This window comes from Eschscholzia californica, unplaced genomic scaffold (genome assembly GCF_041429995.1).
Source record: "Eschscholzia californica isolate CP2 unplaced genomic scaffold, dmEscCali1.0.p SCAF_6, whole genome shotgun sequence".
Classification (NCBI taxonomy): domain Eukaryota; kingdom Viridiplantae; phylum Streptophyta; class Magnoliopsida; order Ranunculales; family Papaveraceae; genus Eschscholzia; species Eschscholzia californica.
In genome coordinates, this window is record NW_028238483.1 from 44,217,529 (window position 1) to 44,238,036 (window position 20,508).

Here is a 20,508-nt window from a genome sequence, read left to right on the forward strand (position 1 = left end):
TGAATAAGATGACTCAAGATTCCGTTTCATGTGATAAAATATAAGGTTAAAATCCATAAAACTTCTTTAACTAGATAAATAACCTGTCTGATATTATTGAACTTTACCCGCCACAATAACTACCAATTTTGTTCTTTGAAGATCCACATAAACTCCCATTGAATGATTTAAAAAACATATTTACAGGACAAAATTCATAACTAGTTTAGGAGAGAGCAAAAGAAAACCTAACCAATAAATAACCTTCAATTTGATCCCAATGGGGAATCAACCACTTCTAATCTCTGACCAACAAACTATAAAACATCATACCACCACCTAACTGACAACTAACTAATACCCAATATCACAGACAACTGTTCAACCAAGAAAACACTAAGAAAGAAGAGAAACCAGATTCTCACTCACATCCCTTTCTCTGGTAACACATATGATGCCTCCCGTGCAGACGGGCCAGCACCTGCCAACATTGCCATCAGACCACCACCATGAACTCTACCTTCAGGAACGGTAGCTGACCCCATTGAGTAATCAACCTGTTCGAGGAACTTTGGATTTTTCCCATACACATCTGGACCGAAACTGCGGAGAACTGCAAACCTTTCAACAGTAGCATTTCTGTCTTCAACATCGACAACCTCTTTCATTTTACCAGGAAAGCCATCCGCATCTGGGATACTTGAGTCGATCGTAGAGGGCCAAAGTGTCCCTCCCCCATGAACACATTTGTCCTGCACTAGGCCATTATGAGCAGCACAGAGACCAGTCCTTCCCCTAGCAAATCGATCACACTGAGGAGTCATATGGCCAGAAAATTCTGTCCCTGGTTGACCCCAAGCGCATCTCTTCCCTCCACCATGTGCTTTGCAGAAATCAGTACTTCCCTGCGCACTCTTACCGCAACCTTCAAATTTGCATCTCTTTCCTCCTCCATGGCGGACACAGAAATCCGTCCTACCTCTCGCACTCTTAGTACAGTCAGGCACTGCACATCTCTTTCCACCACCGTGAGCTACACAAAAGAGTGTACCTCCATGAACACTCTTAGAGCAACCATCTTGAAACGAACATCTCCTTCCTCCGCCGTGAGCCTTACAGAAAGAAGTGCTACCTTCGGCTCCCTTTGTGCAACCAAGGAAAGTGCATCGTTTACCCCCGCCATGAGCCTTACAGAACATAGTACTTCCTTGTGCTCCTTTGGTGCATTCGGGAAATTGACAGCGCTTTCCGCCCCCATGAGAGATGCAGAGACCGGATAACCCTTCTGCACTTCTTGTGCAATTTTCTTTCTGACATCTTTTGCCACCTCCATGACGGATGCACAAACCAGATTTTCCTCTAGCAGCTCTGGTGCAACCATCCTGGTTGCATCTTCTACCACCACCATGAGCAATACAATGATCTGTCCGTCCTTCAGCGCTCTTTGTGCATCCTAAGAATTGGCATCGTCGACCACCACCATGAGCTTTGCAGTAAGCTGTTCGACCCTCGGCCCCTTTATGGCAGCCAGCTTTCTGACACCTTCTGCCTCCTCCATGAGAAATACAGAGACCAGAAGCACCTCTAGCTCCTTTTGTACATCCGTTGAATTTACATTTTTTTGAACTACTGCTTCGTTGTTGTTGCTGAGTAAGCCCGGAAGAACAGGTGACTGAGCTTTGGAGTGAGTCTACCACGGATGATGAGAGGTTCGGAACTACAGATACTGGATTAGTTATATCAGGAAAGAAGCAGTCTCCTTGTTTCCAGTCAGACGATGTTAAATCATTATCAACATGAGCGGCAGCAATTACAGCAAATGGATTCTCCAGATTTGTTTGATCCATGGGTGAGCTCAAATTAACACTGGTAATACTTGATTCAATAGGTTCTACTGAGGGAAATAAGTTAAGGTCAAACATGTGCATCTTGCTCTCTGGCGCCTTTCCCGTCTCAATAACGGAATTCTTTGTGATGTAATTCTTCTCATTGCCAAGATTGAGATTGAGGTTCAAACTTGGATGAACTGAGGATTCCTCCATTTCTATCGCTGAAGAAGTAGCTGCGGAAAAAGTTGCCGAACTATTCTTACTGTCAGAAAAACTAGGTGAGTGACCTACACCAAGAAATAGTGAAAACCCATCTTTAGGGCTCTTGGATCTTTCAACTTCACTCCGTTTTCTCTTGATATCACTCAAGTTGGGAAAGTAAGGTACAGAAGAAGCGGTTTCAACTTCTCCAACTCGATTGACTTCCCTTGGATCTTCAAACGTATTCGAAGACAAAGCAGTACCAAACAACTGAAATCCGGTATCCATAAATGAGTAAGTCAATAGGGGCCTCCGCAAACCAACTTCTAATGTAAAGTAACAGGCCGACTGACTTCCTGGCCTGAAAAAATAAGTAAACAATCTACACTATAACTCTACAAGTTAATACTACAATAAAGATCTTTCGAAGAGTTCAGTCCACCCCCACTAACAAATCCTGATGTATCACGACGATCCATCTTCGGAACAAGTTTAGATAGTCTTCAACAACTCATAAGACGCAGACGAGCAGAGTTGAGCAATTTTGATTCACAATCATATCCTGGTAGTTGTTCATCCTGTTCCAGCACAAAACCAATATTAGAGAGGAACAGCTAGAAACAGAATAGGAGACTATATACCAAACAATGAAAGAAATTCGACTAAGAACCTCGAAGGCAAATTTAAAACAGGTGACGAATGGATCTATCACTAGAAAATACAATCCTCATAGAAGTCTCTCTACATACGCGTAATTGATATGGCAGATAAAACTCTTGAAGACATAATTTGAGGAGTACAGGACTAGGGGGTAAAGCAACTGACTGTTTCACCTATTCCTTGTCTCTGTACAGAAGTGGGTCAAGTTTTCTATCAACATGACAACCAGATAAAGCGGGGAAAACAATGACGGATTCATCACCCGAAGGCCGAAGATAGTAAAAATGATCAAACGCCTGAAAAAATGCTGGTATCTGGTCCGACCACCAGAATCCAACATGAACAGCCAGATTTAGGCCCCTGTTTGTTGGGCGAAGTATGGCCGTCCACGCCGGAATTCGCCCAACAATTTTGGGCATTCTATCTAGTTGTCGACGTAACAACCAGATAAGAAAAACAAGGATAAAAAACAAAAATTCCACAGATTAACAAATCCCCAAAAAACTTAAACCCTAGTACATTAAATATGCAGATCAATCACCTATTTCAAACCCTAAACATCACATATGCTTGATATTTTCATTTAGAAATAGATATGGTATTAGGGTTTTAACAAGATAGCAAGATAAAGAAAACTATACACATTGAAAGGAAAAAAAGAAAGAAGCAAACAAAACCTCTTCTATAAACAAAACCCTAAGATTTAAAACCCAAACAAGTAACAATAACAACTTTTAAATGACAGAAACATAAGAAGATGAAATTACCTCAGGATTTCAAAAGAAATCTCAATATAGATTGAAAAGATCTGCTCCCACACCACAAAACAAACAGGTAAATCAGGAAAGGGAAATGAACATCAAAAGAAGATAATTTCTAAGAACAGATCAACTCAAAGAAGAAAAATGAGATTTTCAGAGAAAGATATATCTATATTTATAGTGAAAATATTTAAGCTAGAAAGGTATGAAATTAATTACAAAATATTAACAACTAAGATAAACATTAATCACAAATCACAATTATGAACTAATATGACAAAAACAGTCCAGGTTCATGCAAAATTTTAAAGAGTCTAATCTAGAAACCAACTTCCTAATCAAAGCATTAACATAAAATTAACCAACTTTTTTTTCCTTAAATAAAAATTAAAATATTTCATCAACTTCTAAAATCTTAATACTAAGAAACCCAAGTATGAATTCGCATACTATACCTCATATCGACATAGAATTCCAATTCAAAATTGAATATTTTAGCATTGTGATAATATAATCAGAGCAGAATTTCAGCCAAATACACACAAAATCATAAGAAAATTATAGTAAAATCTCAATGATTTCCGATTAAATTGGAACTACCCAAATTTCAGAATGACATGATTTCTTAAGATTGGGGCTTCAAAGTAAGAAAAAACGAAGAAACCATAGTAGATCGAACTGGTTCAGGGGATGAGTGGGGAGAGTGATTTAGAGAAGAAAGATTATAAAAAAAAAAAAAAAGTACCTTAATTTCGGAGGAGGAGAGATTATTAAGTCCAGAATAGAATAGAAGAGAATATAAAATCCTTGTTGAACAATTTCAGAGATAAAAGAAGAAGAAGAAGAAAATTTAGGGTTTCGAGATTGCCGGCAACCACAAGGGGAGATTTTTAGAGAGAGAGAGAAAAAGAGTGAGCCGATCTGGTACTAAATGGACAGCTGGCCGTGAGTGATTGGTTAAATTTAGTCACGTGTCAAAATGAATTCGCTGTAATGCCACGCTATGTATGACAAACTTTTAGTCACGTACGGTTCCGTACTATAGAGTGAAAGCACCTCCAATAGTATTTGACGGTTTGACCCTACTACAATTAAGGGTTATTTTTCAAATGGCCCCCAACTTTGTGACCAGCTTCCTGCCTGGCTCCTAAATTAGCAAAAATACCCACCCAAATAAATGGTTTGGATCATTTCATAGATACTTTTGCTAATTTAAGGGGTCAGACAGGAAGCTGGTCACAAAATTGGGGGTCATTTGAAAAATAACCCTACAATTGAAAGCACCTCTCTTCCGATTGATCGGTCTGAATCTTGTTCGAGTGCTCCGATCAGGGCTATTTAATTAATTTTCTTTTAAACTCGGCTCAATTGTAGTTCTTTTCTTTACTTCAACCTCAATTCAACTTTAGATCTTTTAAACACCATTTCATTGTTTAGATACCCTTCTACTTGTTGTAACAATAATACGACACACATTTTTTTCCCCATTTCTTCACGACAAGGTACCAGCTTACAGGTTGTTAAGATTATCTTATCATTTGATCCTACGAAAGAATGAAACGTGATCGAATTTTTCTCTCCCAAACAGAATGGCAAAGTCATAGTACTGATTTCACTCCATCCTTTGTCCTTACTCGATAAACTACTACGTTTACTACCAATAGACGTTCTACCGGTTTCCTCCTTGTAATAATCGTCGTCATCATCATCTTCGTATGTATACATATTGAAAATAGAAGGATTGATTCTAATTAGCATTGCTAAATGCCCACCGACTTCTAATAAAGTAACATTCCCGTCAGTATAAGAATAATATGAACTGGTACCACCAATGATTCTAATCGAGATTGAAATGATCCCGAGGTTGATCAACGATGAAATTAGAGACTGTGATTGTTCGAAACTTCTCAATTCCTACATCAAATGGCACTATGCATATAGAATGGTGATTGCTTCCCTATTCGCCATTCGCGAGAGTGCTCCACTAAATAACACCATTCAGATAAACGTATGCCTGTTTTATGTTGTTTTTTTATACTAAATGTTTTTGAAATCTAAGGGGCCACTTAAGATACCATTTTTTTCTTCCACTTTTTTGTAGTTGTAAAATGTGTGGTTTGTGGAGGTGGGCGAATTTGTCAAGGAGATTTGGTTTGTTTTGAACTAGGAGCTGTGCTTTAGTTCTCAATCACTGAAATTATTTCAATTCGGTTAAACACAATCAATCGTTAGTTAATACGCAGCAGGGGTTTAAACGAGCTGTTCTTTTCTCTTATTCAGTACTGGAATCAAGATATCAAGACTCACTTGATCAACAACACTTTCTACTTCCTAGCTAATACCACTCTTAGAAATGGATGTAAGTTCCTACATTCTTTTTGTGTTTGTGAAATTTTAGAGTCTAAGAAGGGCACTTTCATTTTATAAGATTTCTAGCATTACTTCTTTTTAACAAATCTCTCTAACTGCCATATTTCAGACCTCAAGAATCCAGAAACAAACTAGTTTCCAAGGCAGAAGAAGACGACGACTCACACTTAAACGACACTTGGGGAACGACCGTCATAGCTTTAAAGCATGACAATGGAATAATAGTAATGGCCGTAGATGGGTTGGGCAGTGACGTGTGGGCTCATAAGAAAGAATGGAAAGATTGAAAAATACGGGTAATTGGAGAACATCCCCATGAGTTACACTCCCTATTGGCAGGAAGATGGACTACCCTAAAACCTATTTTAGAACATGTGGAAGATAAAGTCTCCAAATTTATTGAAGAGAAGGGTCACAGACCCAAAGTGAAGGAAGTTGCTGAGCTTTGTCTAGAGCCTATGAAAGTATGAATAGTGAGGAAGTATACCAAGAGAAATATTACGGAGCTTTAGTTTTGATCGGGGGGGTTCGATGATGATAACTTGGAGTTTGTGTGTCCCTGATAGTTGAGGTAGATACTGTCCATGGTGTTTTTTCTTACTGTTTGTTTCTAGAGAATATTTTTATAGGGATGGTTACAATAGTAAGTGATTTGTGTCTTTTGTGGTAGTTAAGGTAGATAGAATGCAAATTGGATGAAAGCAAGAAAAATGCTAGTTGTAGTTGTTTGTTAGGTAGTTCTTCTAATCTAGAAGTTGAATCCGAATGCTTGATTGATTTGTCGAAACAGTTTCTCAAACAAACTACTACTTCACTGAATCGTATGTGATTCCAAATTACAGTGTTGACTTAACAATGTCGAAATGTGGTGATATTTTATCTTAGAGAATGTGAATGTGTTGCTTATTGTTGGGTACTATAGAGTTTAGAATTTGGTGGGTTTGAAGATCCTGGTTCGACATTATTCCTTAAGATTGGGCACGATAATGACTTAGGGAAATGACACTAGAAAGTCTGGGTATTCATCGAAAAACTCAAAAAGTACCTGAAACAAGGTTTTAGTGCTTCCTATTGTTCTATGTATGTCTGCTCTTATTGGTTTCCTCTGTTTCTCGCTATATTATAATATGAATCGTCAAAGATCCTTAAAGAAATCTATAGAAAGATCTCTAACTGCAACGGGTGCTCCCTTAAACTTCACTTACCGAGAACTTCAAAACGCCACACATAGTTTTTCTCACTTACTTGGAACTGGTAAGAATATTTCGTCGAGTACAATCGAATTCTTGCTTGTGTTTGTCTATTTAAATTATGGTTTTATTTATTTGGGAGTGTTTATAAGGGAAAAATGGGAGATGGGAGTTTAGTTGCAGTGAAGAAACTTGGAAAGATTTTTACCTCGTGGCGAGAGAGAATTCATAACAGAAGTGAACACAATTGGCTCAATGAACTTGGTTCAACTTTGTGGGTTTTGCTCCCAAGGAACAAATGGGTAAAAAAAAAATTACATCTTTTTACGATAAATCGTTTTACATTTTGAGAGCTGACGACATTGTATTCATAATTTTACAGGCTTCTAGTTTATGAGTTCATGAAAAATGGGTGATTAGATAAGTGGATCTTCCCTTCCCACATTCATAGTCGAGAATTCACAAAACAAGTGCTAGATTGGGACACTCTTTTCGATATAGCCATTGCTACAGCACAAAGAATATCATATTTTCATGAACAATGTCGAAATCGAATTATACATTGTAGTTCTTTCACTGTTACTTCTCAACCATCTTCCCTTGCTACTTGCAGTTACTCCACAATACCGATACGAAGAATACAGCATCATTTTGATCAAAATTTTGCATAGTTTCCGTCATAATTCTTACTAGTTTTTTTGTTTATCGTAATAACAAAGTACAAAAAACAATTGAGTCGAAAATTAACTTATTTTTAAAACAAAGACCTAATAAAGCCAACAAGGTGCCAACCAACCCACCAAAGTGTGTACTTACCCACTCATGGAGGCCACTTCACATCTATATACATTATTTAGCACCTATAAATTGATTGAGAAAAATCATAAAGGTAAAGTGTCATTTAAGATTTGAATAAAATACTAATGGATGACATTCATACTCAAATTTCTGACTTACAAATGAAATATATAAACAAGTAATATGTAGAGAACTAAATTCATAACCATCTGCTAGAATGTACCATGGGAGGGAGAGAAAGAGCATCGCCATTGTAAACAGGCAAAAGGGTTTCGAAGTAAGTGCCGAAAAATCTATCTGTGCACAGATGTGGAACTGAGGAGGGAATTCCACTTATTTCTAGCTCTGTCCAGATACCCTTCTTCCAATTGTAACAATAATACGACACACATTTCTTCTTCCCCACTTCTTCACCACAAGGTATCCGTTTACAGGTTGTTAAGATTATCTTGTCATCTGATCCTACGAAAGAATGAAACGTGACAGTATTTTTCTCCCCCAAACAGAATGGCAAGGTCATAGTACTGACTTCACTCCATCTTTTGTCCTTGCTCGATAAACTACTACGTTTACTACCAATAGATGTTCTACCAGTTTCCTCCTTGTAATCATCGTCGTCATCATCATCTTCGTATGTATACATCTTGAAAAGAGAATGATTGATTCTAATTAGCATTGCTAAATGCCCACCCACTTCTAATAAAGTAACGTTCCCACCAGTATAAGAATAATATGAACTGTACCCCCAGTGACTGTAACCGAGTTTGAAATGATCCCGAGGTTGATCAACGATGAAATTAGAGACATTGATTGTTCGAAACTTCTCAATTCCTACATCAAATGCCACTATGCATATAGAAGGGCGATTGCTTCCCCATTCGCCATTCGCAAGAGCTAGAGTGCTCCAGTAAATAACACCATTCACATAAACAGCGTCGCATGCCAGTTTATACTGTGGGGCCTCTTCGATCCTTCTCCATCTACTATTACCATCAATACCATGGCATGGTACGGTTAAAACCTCGCAAACGAAACCCCCTTTGCATAGCTCCCACACACAAACCACTTTGTGTTCATTAGTGGTAGGATCAAACCCAAATTGGTAGTGGGGATTTACCCTACAATCATTAAGCATAGGTATGCCATTATATTTTTCTTCTTCGGATAACAACGTTGATTGAAACCACGGTGATAATTGTCTGGTACTGATATTGCATATACTGACAGAATTGTAGTCCTCCATGTCAATAAGACATACCAAACCATTGACAGGTTTTGAAATCACACTGTAAGAATACGAATCTACCTCCCTTACTGTGTCAACCACTACTTCTCTAGTAGTAGTAGTAGTAGTACCTCTTCCTTTGTTGTGATCTTCAAACAACATTAGATCAGCTGTAATGTAGACCTCATTTTCAGGCGCACGGTTGTCTTCAAAGTCCTCAACTATCATTGGTACAGGAACTACGATAAATAGACGACCGAGAGAGCGTGTTCTAAGGTGTGAATCAATGAAGTTTTCATCTTTTTCGATCAAGGAGCACCATTCTTTACAAACAGTCTTTAAACGGAAAAGGGTTTTCACAGGGAGTCTGGTTAGTATCTCATATATGAACCACCAATCACCATCATCAATAAGACTAGTAGTAGTAGTAGTAGTAGTAGTAGTAGTAGTAGTAGTATTAGTGTTCGTTCTTGTCAACATATCTAAATGCCCTAAAAATCTAAACCCTAATAATGAAGATAAACCCCATTTCTGCCCTAACAACAGAGAAGAATAGCTTACCTGAGAACAGAAGACTTTTTGCCCTAATCTCGATGGGAGATTTTAAAAGGCCTCCCCGTTTTTGTTAAAAGGCCTCCCTGTGGTTTCGTTGACTTGGTAAAACACGTTTGACTTGGCTTGGTTAAAGGGCCCCCTCTTTGAATGGGTGAAAAAAACCCCCTTTAAGGGTGTATTTCACCCACATCATTTGATCACGCCACATCATCACCTTCTCCGGCAAGGTCGCCGGCCGGCCAAATTTCCGGCCGGCGACCTTCAAACCAAATTTTTTTTTTTTTTTTTCTTTCTCTCCTCTCTCTCTCTCTCTCTAAGAACTCCGACCGGCGACCCTGCCGGAGAAGATGATGATGTGGCGTGGTCCACATCACCGGTCTTGGGTTAAGTTTGACCTAACGGCGTTAACTTTGCCGTTAGGTCAAATATTGATGAAGGAGGTGCTCTTTTGTAGAGGGGGCCCTATAACCAAATGGGTTATAATGAGAGGCGCTTTTAGCGGGGAGGCCTTTTAACAAAAACGGGGGGGCCTTTTAAAATTTCCCAATCTCGATTTGCCTCTCTTCAGCTCGATGAAACCCTTAGCTCGAAGCTCCTGATGCCCTTTCTCTTCCTTCTCTGTCTCTCTCTAGTCTATCTTGATCAGAAATAAAGAAAGGGTGTATTAAGAATTAAAAGATAAATAAAGGACGAAACTGTAATATTCGCTGAACCCACTTCTTCTTTAACACTGACGGGAAGTGCCAGATTGGTCCAAGAGTTCAAGAGCCAAAATCGTTTACACTAGCCTCGAGTGCTGCATAATAATGATCCAAAGGATTTATTTCTAGACAAATCTTGCTTGGCCCAAGTGGTAGGTCGACTCGGACCCAATCCGACGTCAATAACACTGCTACTACTACCGATGGTATTTTTCATTTTTATCAACATAACTAAATGTCCATTAACTCGAAAATAACCAAACGATATGAAGATGGGAGCACTTCGTTGTAGTAGTAGTGATCCGAAGGGTGATTAAAGACGAAATAAGGGAATGTGATTGGTCTGAACTTCCCACTTTTTGCATCAAATGTCGTTTCTAGGCATACAACAAGACGACTATTACGAACCTATAGATCATAGTATAGACCCAAAGTGCTCCGGTAGATAAAACATTTAAAATCATATGTTTGAAGACCGTTGGAAAATTAGGGCGGTATACGACCTTAACCGTAGAAGATGATGAGATGCCAAGAGGGATGAAGTGGATGAGAGGTGATGAAATGGAGGAGGGATGGAGGAATGAGGTGGAATATACGTTTTAAATTTTTTGGATTAATTCAATTTTGGTCCTAAGGGTAGTTCTGGTAAAATTACATTCGTTTCGTTGACATTTATTATTCTGTGAAATTACAAATTCTGTTATTTAGTTTACAACTAACTTCTACGAATATAATATTCAGTTAAGAGCTTTTGTTTATTCTTTATGTAGTCAAAATGTCATTTTCACCCTTATACAGCCAAAATGACATTTTTACCCTTATGTTGCTAAAATTACATTCTTACTTTTATGTTGTCAAAATTACAGTTTTGTAAGAATGTCACTTTTGCTAACTTAAGAGTAAGAATGTCAATCTCTCAATACTACAAGATAAAAATGTAAATTAACCGATATACAAGGGTAAAATGTTAGTGTGTATGGATAAAAAAAAGGATTTTCTAATATAAAAGGGTAGAAATCATCTTAATATAAAGAGTTAATTCCTATATGGCCCCCTACTTTGTGACCAGCTTCCTTTATGACCCCCTTTTTTTCTTAAATTCAAATATGGCCCCCTATTTTCATGGAAATGTCCTAACTACCCTTCCTTTAAATCTTTTTTTCAAAAATAAAATAAAAAAAACAAACATAATTCCACCTCACTTCCCTCTCCACCACTTATCTCTCTCCACCTCACCTCTCTTCCCCAAATCATCTTTTTCTCTCTCCAACTCACCTTTTTCTCTCTCCACCTCACCTCTCTCTCCACCTCACCTTTTTCCGGCCGGCGACCTTCATCGGAGAAGATAGAGTGAGGTGGAGAGAGAGAGAGGTGAGGTGGAGAGAGAAAAAGGTGAGTTGGAGAGAGAAAAAGATGATTTGGGGAAGAGAGGTGAGGTGGAGAGAGATAAGTGGTGGAGAGGGAAGTGAGGTGGAATTATGTTTGTTTTTTTTATTTTATTTTTGAAAAAAAGATTTAAAGGAAGGGTAGTTAGGACATTTCCATGAAAATAGGGGGCCATATTTGAATTTACGAAAAAAAAGGGGGCCATAAAGGAAGTTGGTCACAAAGTAAGGGGCCATATAGGAATTAACTCTAATATAAAAGGGCAAACGTATTATTTTTACAAAATAAAAATAAAAATGTCATCAGAATCACATAAGGGTACAAATGTCAGTTGGATTTCGTAAGAGGGTAAGAATGTCATGTTCACGTCATAAAGGTAAAATACCAATTTGATATTATAAAAGGGTAAAAATGTAATTTCGAAAATATAAAGCTAAAATGTCATTTTGACAACAGAATAATAGACATGTCATTTTGGTATTATAGAAGGACAAAACTGTCATTTGTCCAATATACAAATAAAAATTAATTTTGTTAATATTGATGGGTAAAGAAGTTATTTTGAACATATATGTAGATAAATACTAGGTTTCAAGTATCCGAATGTATTAAAATATTTTTTTTATTTCTGACTTTTCAAGAAAGCTAATTCCTAAGATAGAGCAAGAAATTAAAAGTAGAGTATTTCATAGAAATAGATTCTCTAGGAAATTTAGCCATTGGATTGTACTTCGTATCAAATGGTGGGAATACTTATTTTCACAAAATTCTTTTATTTCCATGAAAATACCTATGTCCACATAAATTCTTCTCTTTCCATGAGAACAAGTGATATCAAGACAACCTAATGTCTAATTAGAATGATATACAATTCTTAAAACTTAAACAACTAAGAGCATCTCCAATGCAAAACTCAAAAAAAATCTCTATTTGTCTTATGTGTCAACTTTTTATTGAGATTGTCAATCCTATGTGATGGGAATAGAGATCTTCAACTCTTTTGTGTCTCAAATGCAAAATTCTAAACTTATATTATTTATTTATGTGTCGGAGTTATTTTTGTAAAAAACAATTAGTTATTTAGAAAAAGGTTATTCCCAAATAGCCTCCAATTTTGTGACCAGCTTCTTGCCTAGCCCCTTACTTTGCCAAAAATACCCATATGGCCCCCTTTTCAGTTACCGTTAACTTTCCGTTACTCTCTCTCCTCTATCTCATATCCTCTCTCTGCCAAGTCACCTATCACGCCACATCATCATCTTCTCCGGCATGGGTCGCCGGACGGCCAAATTTCCCGTCGGCAACCTTCAAATTTTTTTTTTTAGTTCTCTCTCTCTCTAAAAAATAAAAATATAATTTACACAGACCTTCAGTGGATCTGTTTGCAAACCCATTGGTGGTCTGTGAAGACCTTCAAAGAGTCTGCTCTCTCTAGATCTGTAGAGAGAGTTTTAAAAAAATATATTTTTAGAGAGAGAATAAAAAAAAATTGAAGGTCGCCGGCCGGCGACCCCTGCCGGAGATGATGATGTGACGTGATAGGTGACTTGACAGAGAGAGGAGATGAGATGGAGGAAAGAGAGTAACTGAAAGTTAACGGTAACTAAAAAAGGGGGTCATATGGGAGCCATTTGAAAAATAACCCAGATCCAACTAGAGTGTTGCAATGGAGAGAGTTTTCAAACAAAAACTCTAAAAATCCTATGTGGCACTTAGAGTTTCTAATATTGAGTGTTGCATTGGAGATGCTCTAACACACTCGGTCTTAAGAAACAATACAAAATTAATTTCGAGAGACAAATCAACAACTCAGAATTACTTTCGGTGACGCCTGCGTTAACGTTACTCATTCTATCAATATTATTTTTAATATTGTACTTCTTGCTTAATGCCAAAGATAGGTATGGACAGATTAAGCAAAAACAAAAGGACAATTAGGCAATAGCACCAAGGGAGGATATCCTAAACCTCATAAACAGAAACAACCAACTTTGTCACTCAAATATTCAAAAGAAACACTCAAATGGAGATCTTGGTTTGATATGGAAAACCATCTATGGACCCCTCTATAGAATTCCACTAGCAACCCTAGACCTAAAAAAATTCATTTTAAAATAAGAATTTTGGTTAAAAGTGAATACTACATGTATAAAAGGGGGTGAGCTAATAATAGTATAAAAATGAAGTGAAACATTCTTTAGTGGCACCAGATTGGCTGGAAAGTAGTGCCGCAAGTGGTACAACCACTATCACATAATTTGACTCTTAATATGTGAGAAGGTCAAAGTGGGCCTATCTCATCTTTTTATTACAAAAATAAATAAATACTTTCCAGTAAAAGATTTTTAGAACTAATTGTTCCATCATCTTTCCTTTTTTCTTGTTAATTGCCAATTATTCTACTTTGTTATACTACCCCGATGTCTATTTGAGGACATATACTGTTTTTTGTTACTTAATAATTGTATTTTTGCTCGTTAACTTTATATATATCCTTTCAAATGAGTGATCTCGTTGTGGGTGGAATTTAGTCATAACTTTGTGAACTACCTGTTTTAATGGTATTCAGAGTAAAAGAAAAAATTAAAGTTTTAGTTTTGTTGTCAATAAAGAGATGTAAATCATGCGTTACATTGACTCAATATGAGACTGAGACCTTAGGGTATCAATGCATTTTCAAAATTTACATAATCCCTGAATCCACATATATAAAGAGATAGTCTTTATCACCTCCAAATCAATTGAATCATACAAAACATCACCGAATTGACTACTATGAAAAATACTATAACCAAACGCATCTTATAAAATACACGTGTCTTCTTAATCAATGGTTTTTTTGTTGAAACCTTAATCAATATTTGTTGTTGGTTGAATATGTATGCATATTTATGTCAGGGTAAGGGCGTAGGACCTTGCCCACTCTACACCAACAACAAAAAGAAGTCAAGGACTTGCCTCTTTTGGAAAAGACATAATATTATATTTTCTTTTTTTTTCGAGGGATCGTAATATTATATTTTCATGCGCTAAGATTCTAATTACTATAAAATCTTTTAAATATTTTCTTCTTTTATGTGGGATGAGGTAAGTCATGTAAGATTTATAGGTTATGACATAGAAAACTTATGAGTTAGGTACTTACTTTCGGTTTTATGTGATTAGATATTTTCATTTTAATAATCTCAAAAAAAGATAATCTTTTTTCGAAATTGACTACTATTGATAATAGTCATTATAATGATATTGATATACTGTAGCAAAGATGTGATAAACACGATTTTTGTCTAATTCAAATTGTTACAAGAACCATTTGAACTATCAAATATTGACAACAAAAATCCATTGCATAACACAAATAGGAAAAAGATGGTTAAACCAAATAAGTAATGAGTTTTGAAAGTTAGGGTTGATTGTTAGGTCTTAGGGTTAATCTAATTTAAGTCTAATAGGAACCTTAAAAAGGGAATAAAAAAGAGAAACCCTAAAACCACAAAGAAAGATGGAGAGGGAGATAATGGAGTTGAGTTAGGGAGGTGAGGAAGGAAGGAGAGAGGAAAAAAAAAGGGAAAAACAAGAAAAAGACAAAAGCAAAAGAAAAAAAAAATAAGAAAATAAAAAGGGGGAGTGGTGTTTACACTTGGAAATGAGAAGAAAATGGGTTGATGAGCAAGACAGCATTTCTCTCATCTTCTCTCCTCCCTCCCTCCCTTTAAGTTGAGGGCAAAATTCACCGACTACCCACACCCCCCAAACATCTCTCTCTCTCTCTAAAAATCTCCCTTCTTTCTCTCTCTCAAGCACCCAATACTTGTCTTGATACTTGGGTTATTGAGGTTTTGTGCTAAATTTGCCAGTTTAAGAAAAGGGGGTGATCCATTTTTAATTTCTTAGTTTCTTTTCTGTATTCTGAAGGTGTTTGATGAAGTGGGTAGTTTTCAATCTTCTCTTTTATCCATTAACTTGTTAAATCTGGAGGTTTTGGATTGATAGGGAGTAACAAGGTTTTCTTTTCTTAAGGTATGTTCATTAGTTTAATATTAGTAATATGGATTGTGGGTTGATTTTGATTAATGGATTTCATGTTATTACTTATCTCTTAGCTAATGATATATGGGTTTTTGAGTTTCATTCTTGCTTTATGTTGCTTTCAATCTGAAGTAGTGAGAATGGGATTTAGGTTTTGTTAGGTACCCTTTTAAGTTATGTTAATCATTTGGGGGTTGTTTTATCTAGATGTAGATCTGTTATTTCTTTCAAATTAATGATTGGAATCAAATGAATGTGATTTTTATTGAGATTAATCCTAAATGTTTAGATGCCAAGTGTTTTTAGGTTGGGATTGATAGAATAGATTTGTCAATCTTTACTTTGAAGTTATTATGAAAAATAAAAGGTTTATTGAGACTAATCGTATAATCCAAAGCTTTGAGGTGTTACTATGTCACTATTTTTGGGATTTGGGTTGCTAGAGTAGATATGCTCACATTCATCAAAAAAAAAAAAAGAGTAGATATGCTCATATGCTAATTTCTAATTCAAAATCTTCGAAATTTATCTTGGTATTTCTTAATTTTTGTTCGTGGATATGGTTATCCATGGTCGGGGGATTAGTTTTAATTTGAAAACACTATGTGATTTTGTGTTCAATTATCTTTTGAACATGAACTTGTGATTGTCCTTTAGGTTTGCTTAGGAATGGCATAAGAGCATTGAAGAGGACCTTTAGCTAGGTAACGAGGTAGGTAGCCGAATATAGAGAGGATAACTGCGAAAGCATTTAACTAGTAAGCCCACCCAATGAGTACTCTCCTAACACATTTCGCTACTCAACCTCAGGATTAGATTCTTGTTAGACTCTTGTAATCACGCTAACTTTTTTTATCGAAGTGATTTAGTTAATCCCTTTTTGTTTTGACCCTTAGTTTGTAACATCTCAAAGTAACAAAGGTCTGCTCTCATTACTATACTCAGGGATTGACTTTTCTCCGTCATGGAGCCGGAAGCATCATGGAATGCCCATAACTTCAACGACATTAGGAGAGAAGTATTAAATGTTGAAGCTTTCCCCGTGCTCATTGATGACATTAGTAAAGAAAATACTGCAGTTTCTATGGATTTTCTTCTTCCCGATGATCTCTTAGAGCGAATTCTAGCCTGTCTTCCAGTTGCAAGTATATTCCGAGCCGGTTCTGTCTGTAAAAGATGGAAAGAGATTGTCAGCTCGAGAAGGTTCGCATGGAATTTCTCCAATAACTTACCACAAACTCCATGGTACTTCATGTTTACTGGCTGTGATGAACCATTTGGTTACGCTTATGATCCGATCCTTCGAAAATGGTACAATATTCAACTCCCTTTGATCGATACATCTAATTGGTTCGTTGCTTCTTCTTATGGGTTAGTTTGTTTCATGGATAATGAAAGTAGAAGTCATCTATTTGTCTGTAACCCGATAACTAAAGTTTATAAACGACTCGAAGATCCTCCTGGTATGAGATTTTCGGATTATAGTGCTCTTGCTATATCAGTAAACAATAAATCACACAATTATACAGTTGCTATAGTAAAATCAAAGCAAGTACCGGGTAATTTTGTTCAATCTGATCTCTCTATTGAGGTTTACGATTCCGAAACTAGAATGTGGATGACTTGTTTAAATGAAGTTTTAACTGGATGGAGAGGGGGCGACGAGAGTATGATCTGTGACGGAATTCTCTACTTTCTGATTTACTCTACTGGTGGTGGAACTGGTTGGTTAGAAAATCGACATGGATTAGTAATGTATAATCTGTCTACTCGATCGTCTCGTGATGTACTGATACAGAGTTTTGTTCCTGTTCCTGGTGCTCTTACGTGCGGACGGTTAATGAACCTTAGAGATAAGTTGGTAATGGTCGGAGGGATAGGAAGAATGAACAGAACAGATATAATTAGGGGAATCGGAATATGGGTTTTGAATGGGAAAGAATGGATTGAAGTTTCTCGCATGCCTCATAGATTTTTTCAAGGGTTTGGTGAATTTGACGATGTTTTTGCTAGCAGTGGAACAGACGATCTTATCTATATTCAAAGTTATGGTTCTTCAGCTTTACTTGCATTTGATATGAATCAGAGGCAATGGAGATGGACACAGAAATGCCCGGTATCGAAAAAATTTCCCTTACAATTATTTACTGGATTTTGCTTTGAACCGAGGCTCGAGGTTCTTCCTTGATATAGATCAGTTTTAGCAGAAGTGTTGATTCCTCTTGAAGCTTGTTTTTGGAATTATTTTACTGTGATTGAGGAAGATTAATTGCAGAATTGTGATAATCAAATTCATGAAAATATCATTCTTTTGCTCTTAAGGAAGAAGATACTGTTGTGGGTGGGGGTATACAAAGGGAGTTTATATGTTGTTTTTGCTTATTTTTGGAGAATACCCTCTCTACTTTTTTTTCTCTTCTTTTATGTTTAATACAAAGTTCAACCCAACTCTCTCTCTCTCTCTCTCTCTCTCTCTCTCTCTCTCTCTCTCTGTGTATTTACAAAGCTCTTTATTCTGGAGAGTTGTACATTTGCTCTTCCAGAGAGATTTATCCATCTGAAATAGTCATCCGAGAATAAGTCACTCAAGATTGACCTAGGTCACATTCTTATTTTTTGTCCAAAAGAAGTTGGATTGCATTTTACCTTCTAATCTTCCTTCTCACTTCACCACCATCACTTTCACCACCACAACTATGACACCCTTTTTTTTCTTTTCTATATTCTCTCCCTCTTTTTCTCTTTCCCCTTCATCTTCTTCTTCTTCAACTCAAACATTCTGAGATCTAAGTCGAAGAGGATACTCCCAACGGGTGAGATCTGTTGGGGTGTTTTAGAGGGAGAGACAGATTGGAGAGGAAGAGAAATAGGGGGAGATAAGAAGACGAAAGAGATAGTGAGAGGAGAGAGAAAAAGAGAAGGAAAAAAAAACGGTTGTAATGGTGGTGATAGTGTTGCTGGTCGGTGGTCGAAAATTGTGTTCGTTGTTGCGGACGTGAGGTGGGGATGAGGTAAAATGCAATTAAATTTATGTTTGGACTCAAAATAAAAAAAATCTCATAAGTCAATTTTAACGGACTATAAGTCTTTAGTCCCCGAGTTTATTTCAAATGCCCCAAAAGTAAGTGTAGCCTTCTCAAAATCAAACCCAAGCTCATATGCAAATTACAATAAAGGCCTAACTATTTAGAAGATGTAACAAAACACAAAACCTTATACCAGGGGGAGAGGGAAAGACAGAGGGATGGTGAAGGAGAAGAGAGAGAAATGGAGGAGAGAGTAGAGAAAGTATCACCGGAGAAACATGATACTATAAAAGTTATCGTATGAGCATATTTGTATCTACTTTGAAAACACGAGACGTGACGTTAATAGAACAAATACTTGTGACAGTTTCACAAATCTATTACCCAATAACATCCTCGTATATTATAAGGAATTTTAAAATATAAAGTTACTGAGCAAAAGAATAACGAGAAAGGAAAAAAATTGTACTATATGATACTTATAAAATGATATAGACGTCCATTCGAGGATGTCTCCGGCTAGATGTTCATTCTTCCTTAGATGCTGTCATATTTTGGTCTAGCCTGCCCTATCTATAGTCAAGAAACAAGAAAAAGTTATTAGTATAGAAATGCCTACAATATTCGAAGAATATATTGTAAAGAAATCTATCTAGAAATTACTAAATCATAATTACATAAATATCATGTAGACGACTAAATCGTATTTATTCATGCAGAGGCACATTAATCTGTATGTATACCAATCCTACCAAATATCTATATATTGTTTTAAACTCAAAATCACTAACTGCAACGAAGGAGGACTAGCTAGTGTAATTAGCATATCAAAATCTAAGTAGGTTTCCAAGGAACAAGACTAGCTAGACATATATTTGAATGCATACATTGATAGAAGACTTTGGGTGGGAGCTCCCTTCAGTCCAATAATGGAGTGTCAAAGATTCAAATGATCTCCCGTATCATTCACTCATTTACTAAGTAATTATATCGTGATTTTACTTAGTATTTGGATGAATGAACTGGCAGATAATTAAATCTTTTCAACCACCCGTAATGGACTAAAGAAAGCTCTCTTTTCAAAATCGAATGTAAATAGAATCATGCATGGATGCATTCATATTGAAAATGATTTGCATCATGAGAAGAGAGAGAGAGAGATGGAGATGGCTAGAGAGAGAGAGAGAGAGAGATGGCTACTATTGACAAAAGCAAGTGAAAGCAACTTCCATGAATGTTATGAATGGCAGAGTAGGATTTATATAGGCTCTTCATAAAGGGGGTGATCTTGGGCAATGTTTAATTGTTTATTGGTCACAAAGAAGTATAAGTGAATAAATAAACACAAAAATTGAAAAAGTGACTTAATAATTTGTATTCCTTCTTTATCTTTTCTTTTCTTCCACTTAAAACACATTTAGAAGCAAATTTGCAAATGATAGGACAACTCTCCATTATAAAATTAACACTTTTGCTATATTAGTAATGATCATAGCTAATTCGCTATCTTTTTCTTCTTACGGAAAATGTGGTGAGTGAGTTGAATACAATATTGTAATAAAAGTTTATATATACATATATACAAACTTCTCATACTGACAGACTAAACACACGATGATTTTGCACTGTCCTATGACAAACCTATAGTAAATAATGGCTAGTAAAATAGCTATATGGACGGATTTGATGCTCATCCTTGCATGAAACAGTATGTCGGTGATTATACTCTTTTTCCCGTTGAAAGGATAGTTATATCTTATTAAAACATGATTTTTTTTCTCATAAAAACTAAGAAGAG

General features: G+C 36.5%; 3 protein-coding genes across 6 annotated transcripts; 1 reads left to right on the forward strand and 2 right to left on the reverse strand.

Moving 5' to 3' along the window:
* Positions 1 to 126: 126 nt before the first annotated feature.
* On the reverse strand, positions 127 to 4,420 carry LOC147535464 (uncharacterized). 3 transcript variants are annotated; one of them, XM_086645810.1, is made up of 3 exons: positions 4,176 to 4,406; positions 3,437 to 3,477; positions 127 to 2,587 (listed from the first exon to the last, which is right to left on the reverse strand). In XM_086645810.1, the coding sequence occupies exon 3, from the start codon at positions 2,295 to 2,297 to the stop codon at positions 405 to 407; it is 1,893 nt and encodes a 630-aa protein (XP_086501936.1). In that variant the 5' UTR covers positions 2,298 to 2,587; positions 3,437 to 3,477; positions 4,176 to 4,406; the 3' UTR covers positions 127 to 404. The 3 variants fall into 3 exon arrangements, with proteins under 3 accessions (XP_086501936.1, XP_086501937.1, XP_086501938.1); XM_086645811.1 differs by lacking the exon at positions 3,437 to 3,477 and having other exon boundaries at positions 4,176 to 4,420; XM_086645812.1 differs by lacking the exon at positions 4,176 to 4,406 and having other exon boundaries at positions 3,437 to 3,553.
* Positions 4,421 to 7,861: 3,441 nt separating this feature from the next.
* On the reverse strand, positions 7,862 to 9,593 carry LOC147535465 (uncharacterized). Its single transcript, XM_086651134.1, has 2 exons — positions 9,575 to 9,593; positions 7,862 to 9,349 (listed from the first exon to the last, which is right to left on the reverse strand). The coding sequence occupies exon 2, from the start codon at positions 9,239 to 9,241 to the stop codon at positions 7,988 to 7,990; it is 1,254 nt and encodes a 417-aa protein (XP_086507260.1). The 5' UTR covers positions 9,242 to 9,349; positions 9,575 to 9,593; the 3' UTR covers positions 7,862 to 7,987.
* Positions 9,594 to 14,908: 5,315 nt separating this feature from the next.
* HWS (Galactose oxidase/kelch repeat superfamily protein) lies at positions 14,909 to 18,132 on the forward strand. 2 transcript variants are annotated; one of them, XM_086645814.1, is made up of 3 exons: positions 15,067 to 15,675; positions 16,342 to 16,396; positions 16,630 to 18,132. In XM_086645814.1, the coding sequence occupies exon 3, from the start codon at positions 16,649 to 16,651 to the stop codon at positions 17,870 to 17,872; it is 1,224 nt and encodes a 407-aa protein (XP_086501940.1). In that variant the 5' UTR covers positions 15,067 to 15,675; positions 16,342 to 16,396; positions 16,630 to 16,648; the 3' UTR covers positions 17,873 to 18,132. The 2 variants fall into 2 exon arrangements, with proteins under 2 accessions (XP_086501939.1, XP_086501940.1); XM_086645813.1 differs by lacking the exon at positions 16,342 to 16,396 and having other exon boundaries at positions 14,909 to 15,675.
* Positions 18,133 to 20,508: the final 2,376 nt, after the last annotated feature.

Excerpts from the sequence above, each read along its gene's own strand:
- LOC147535464 (XM_086645811.1), bottom strand. The coding sequence starts at position 2,297 with ATGGATACCGGATTTCAGTTGTTTGGTACTGCTTTGTCTTCGAATACG.
- LOC147535465 (XM_086651134.1), bottom strand. The coding sequence starts at position 9,241 with ATGATAGTTGAGGACTTTGAAGACAACCGTGCGCCTGAAAATGAGGTC.
- HWS (XM_086645813.1), top strand. The coding sequence starts at position 16,649 with ATGGAGCCGGAAGCATCATGGAATGCCCATAACTTCAACGACATTAGG.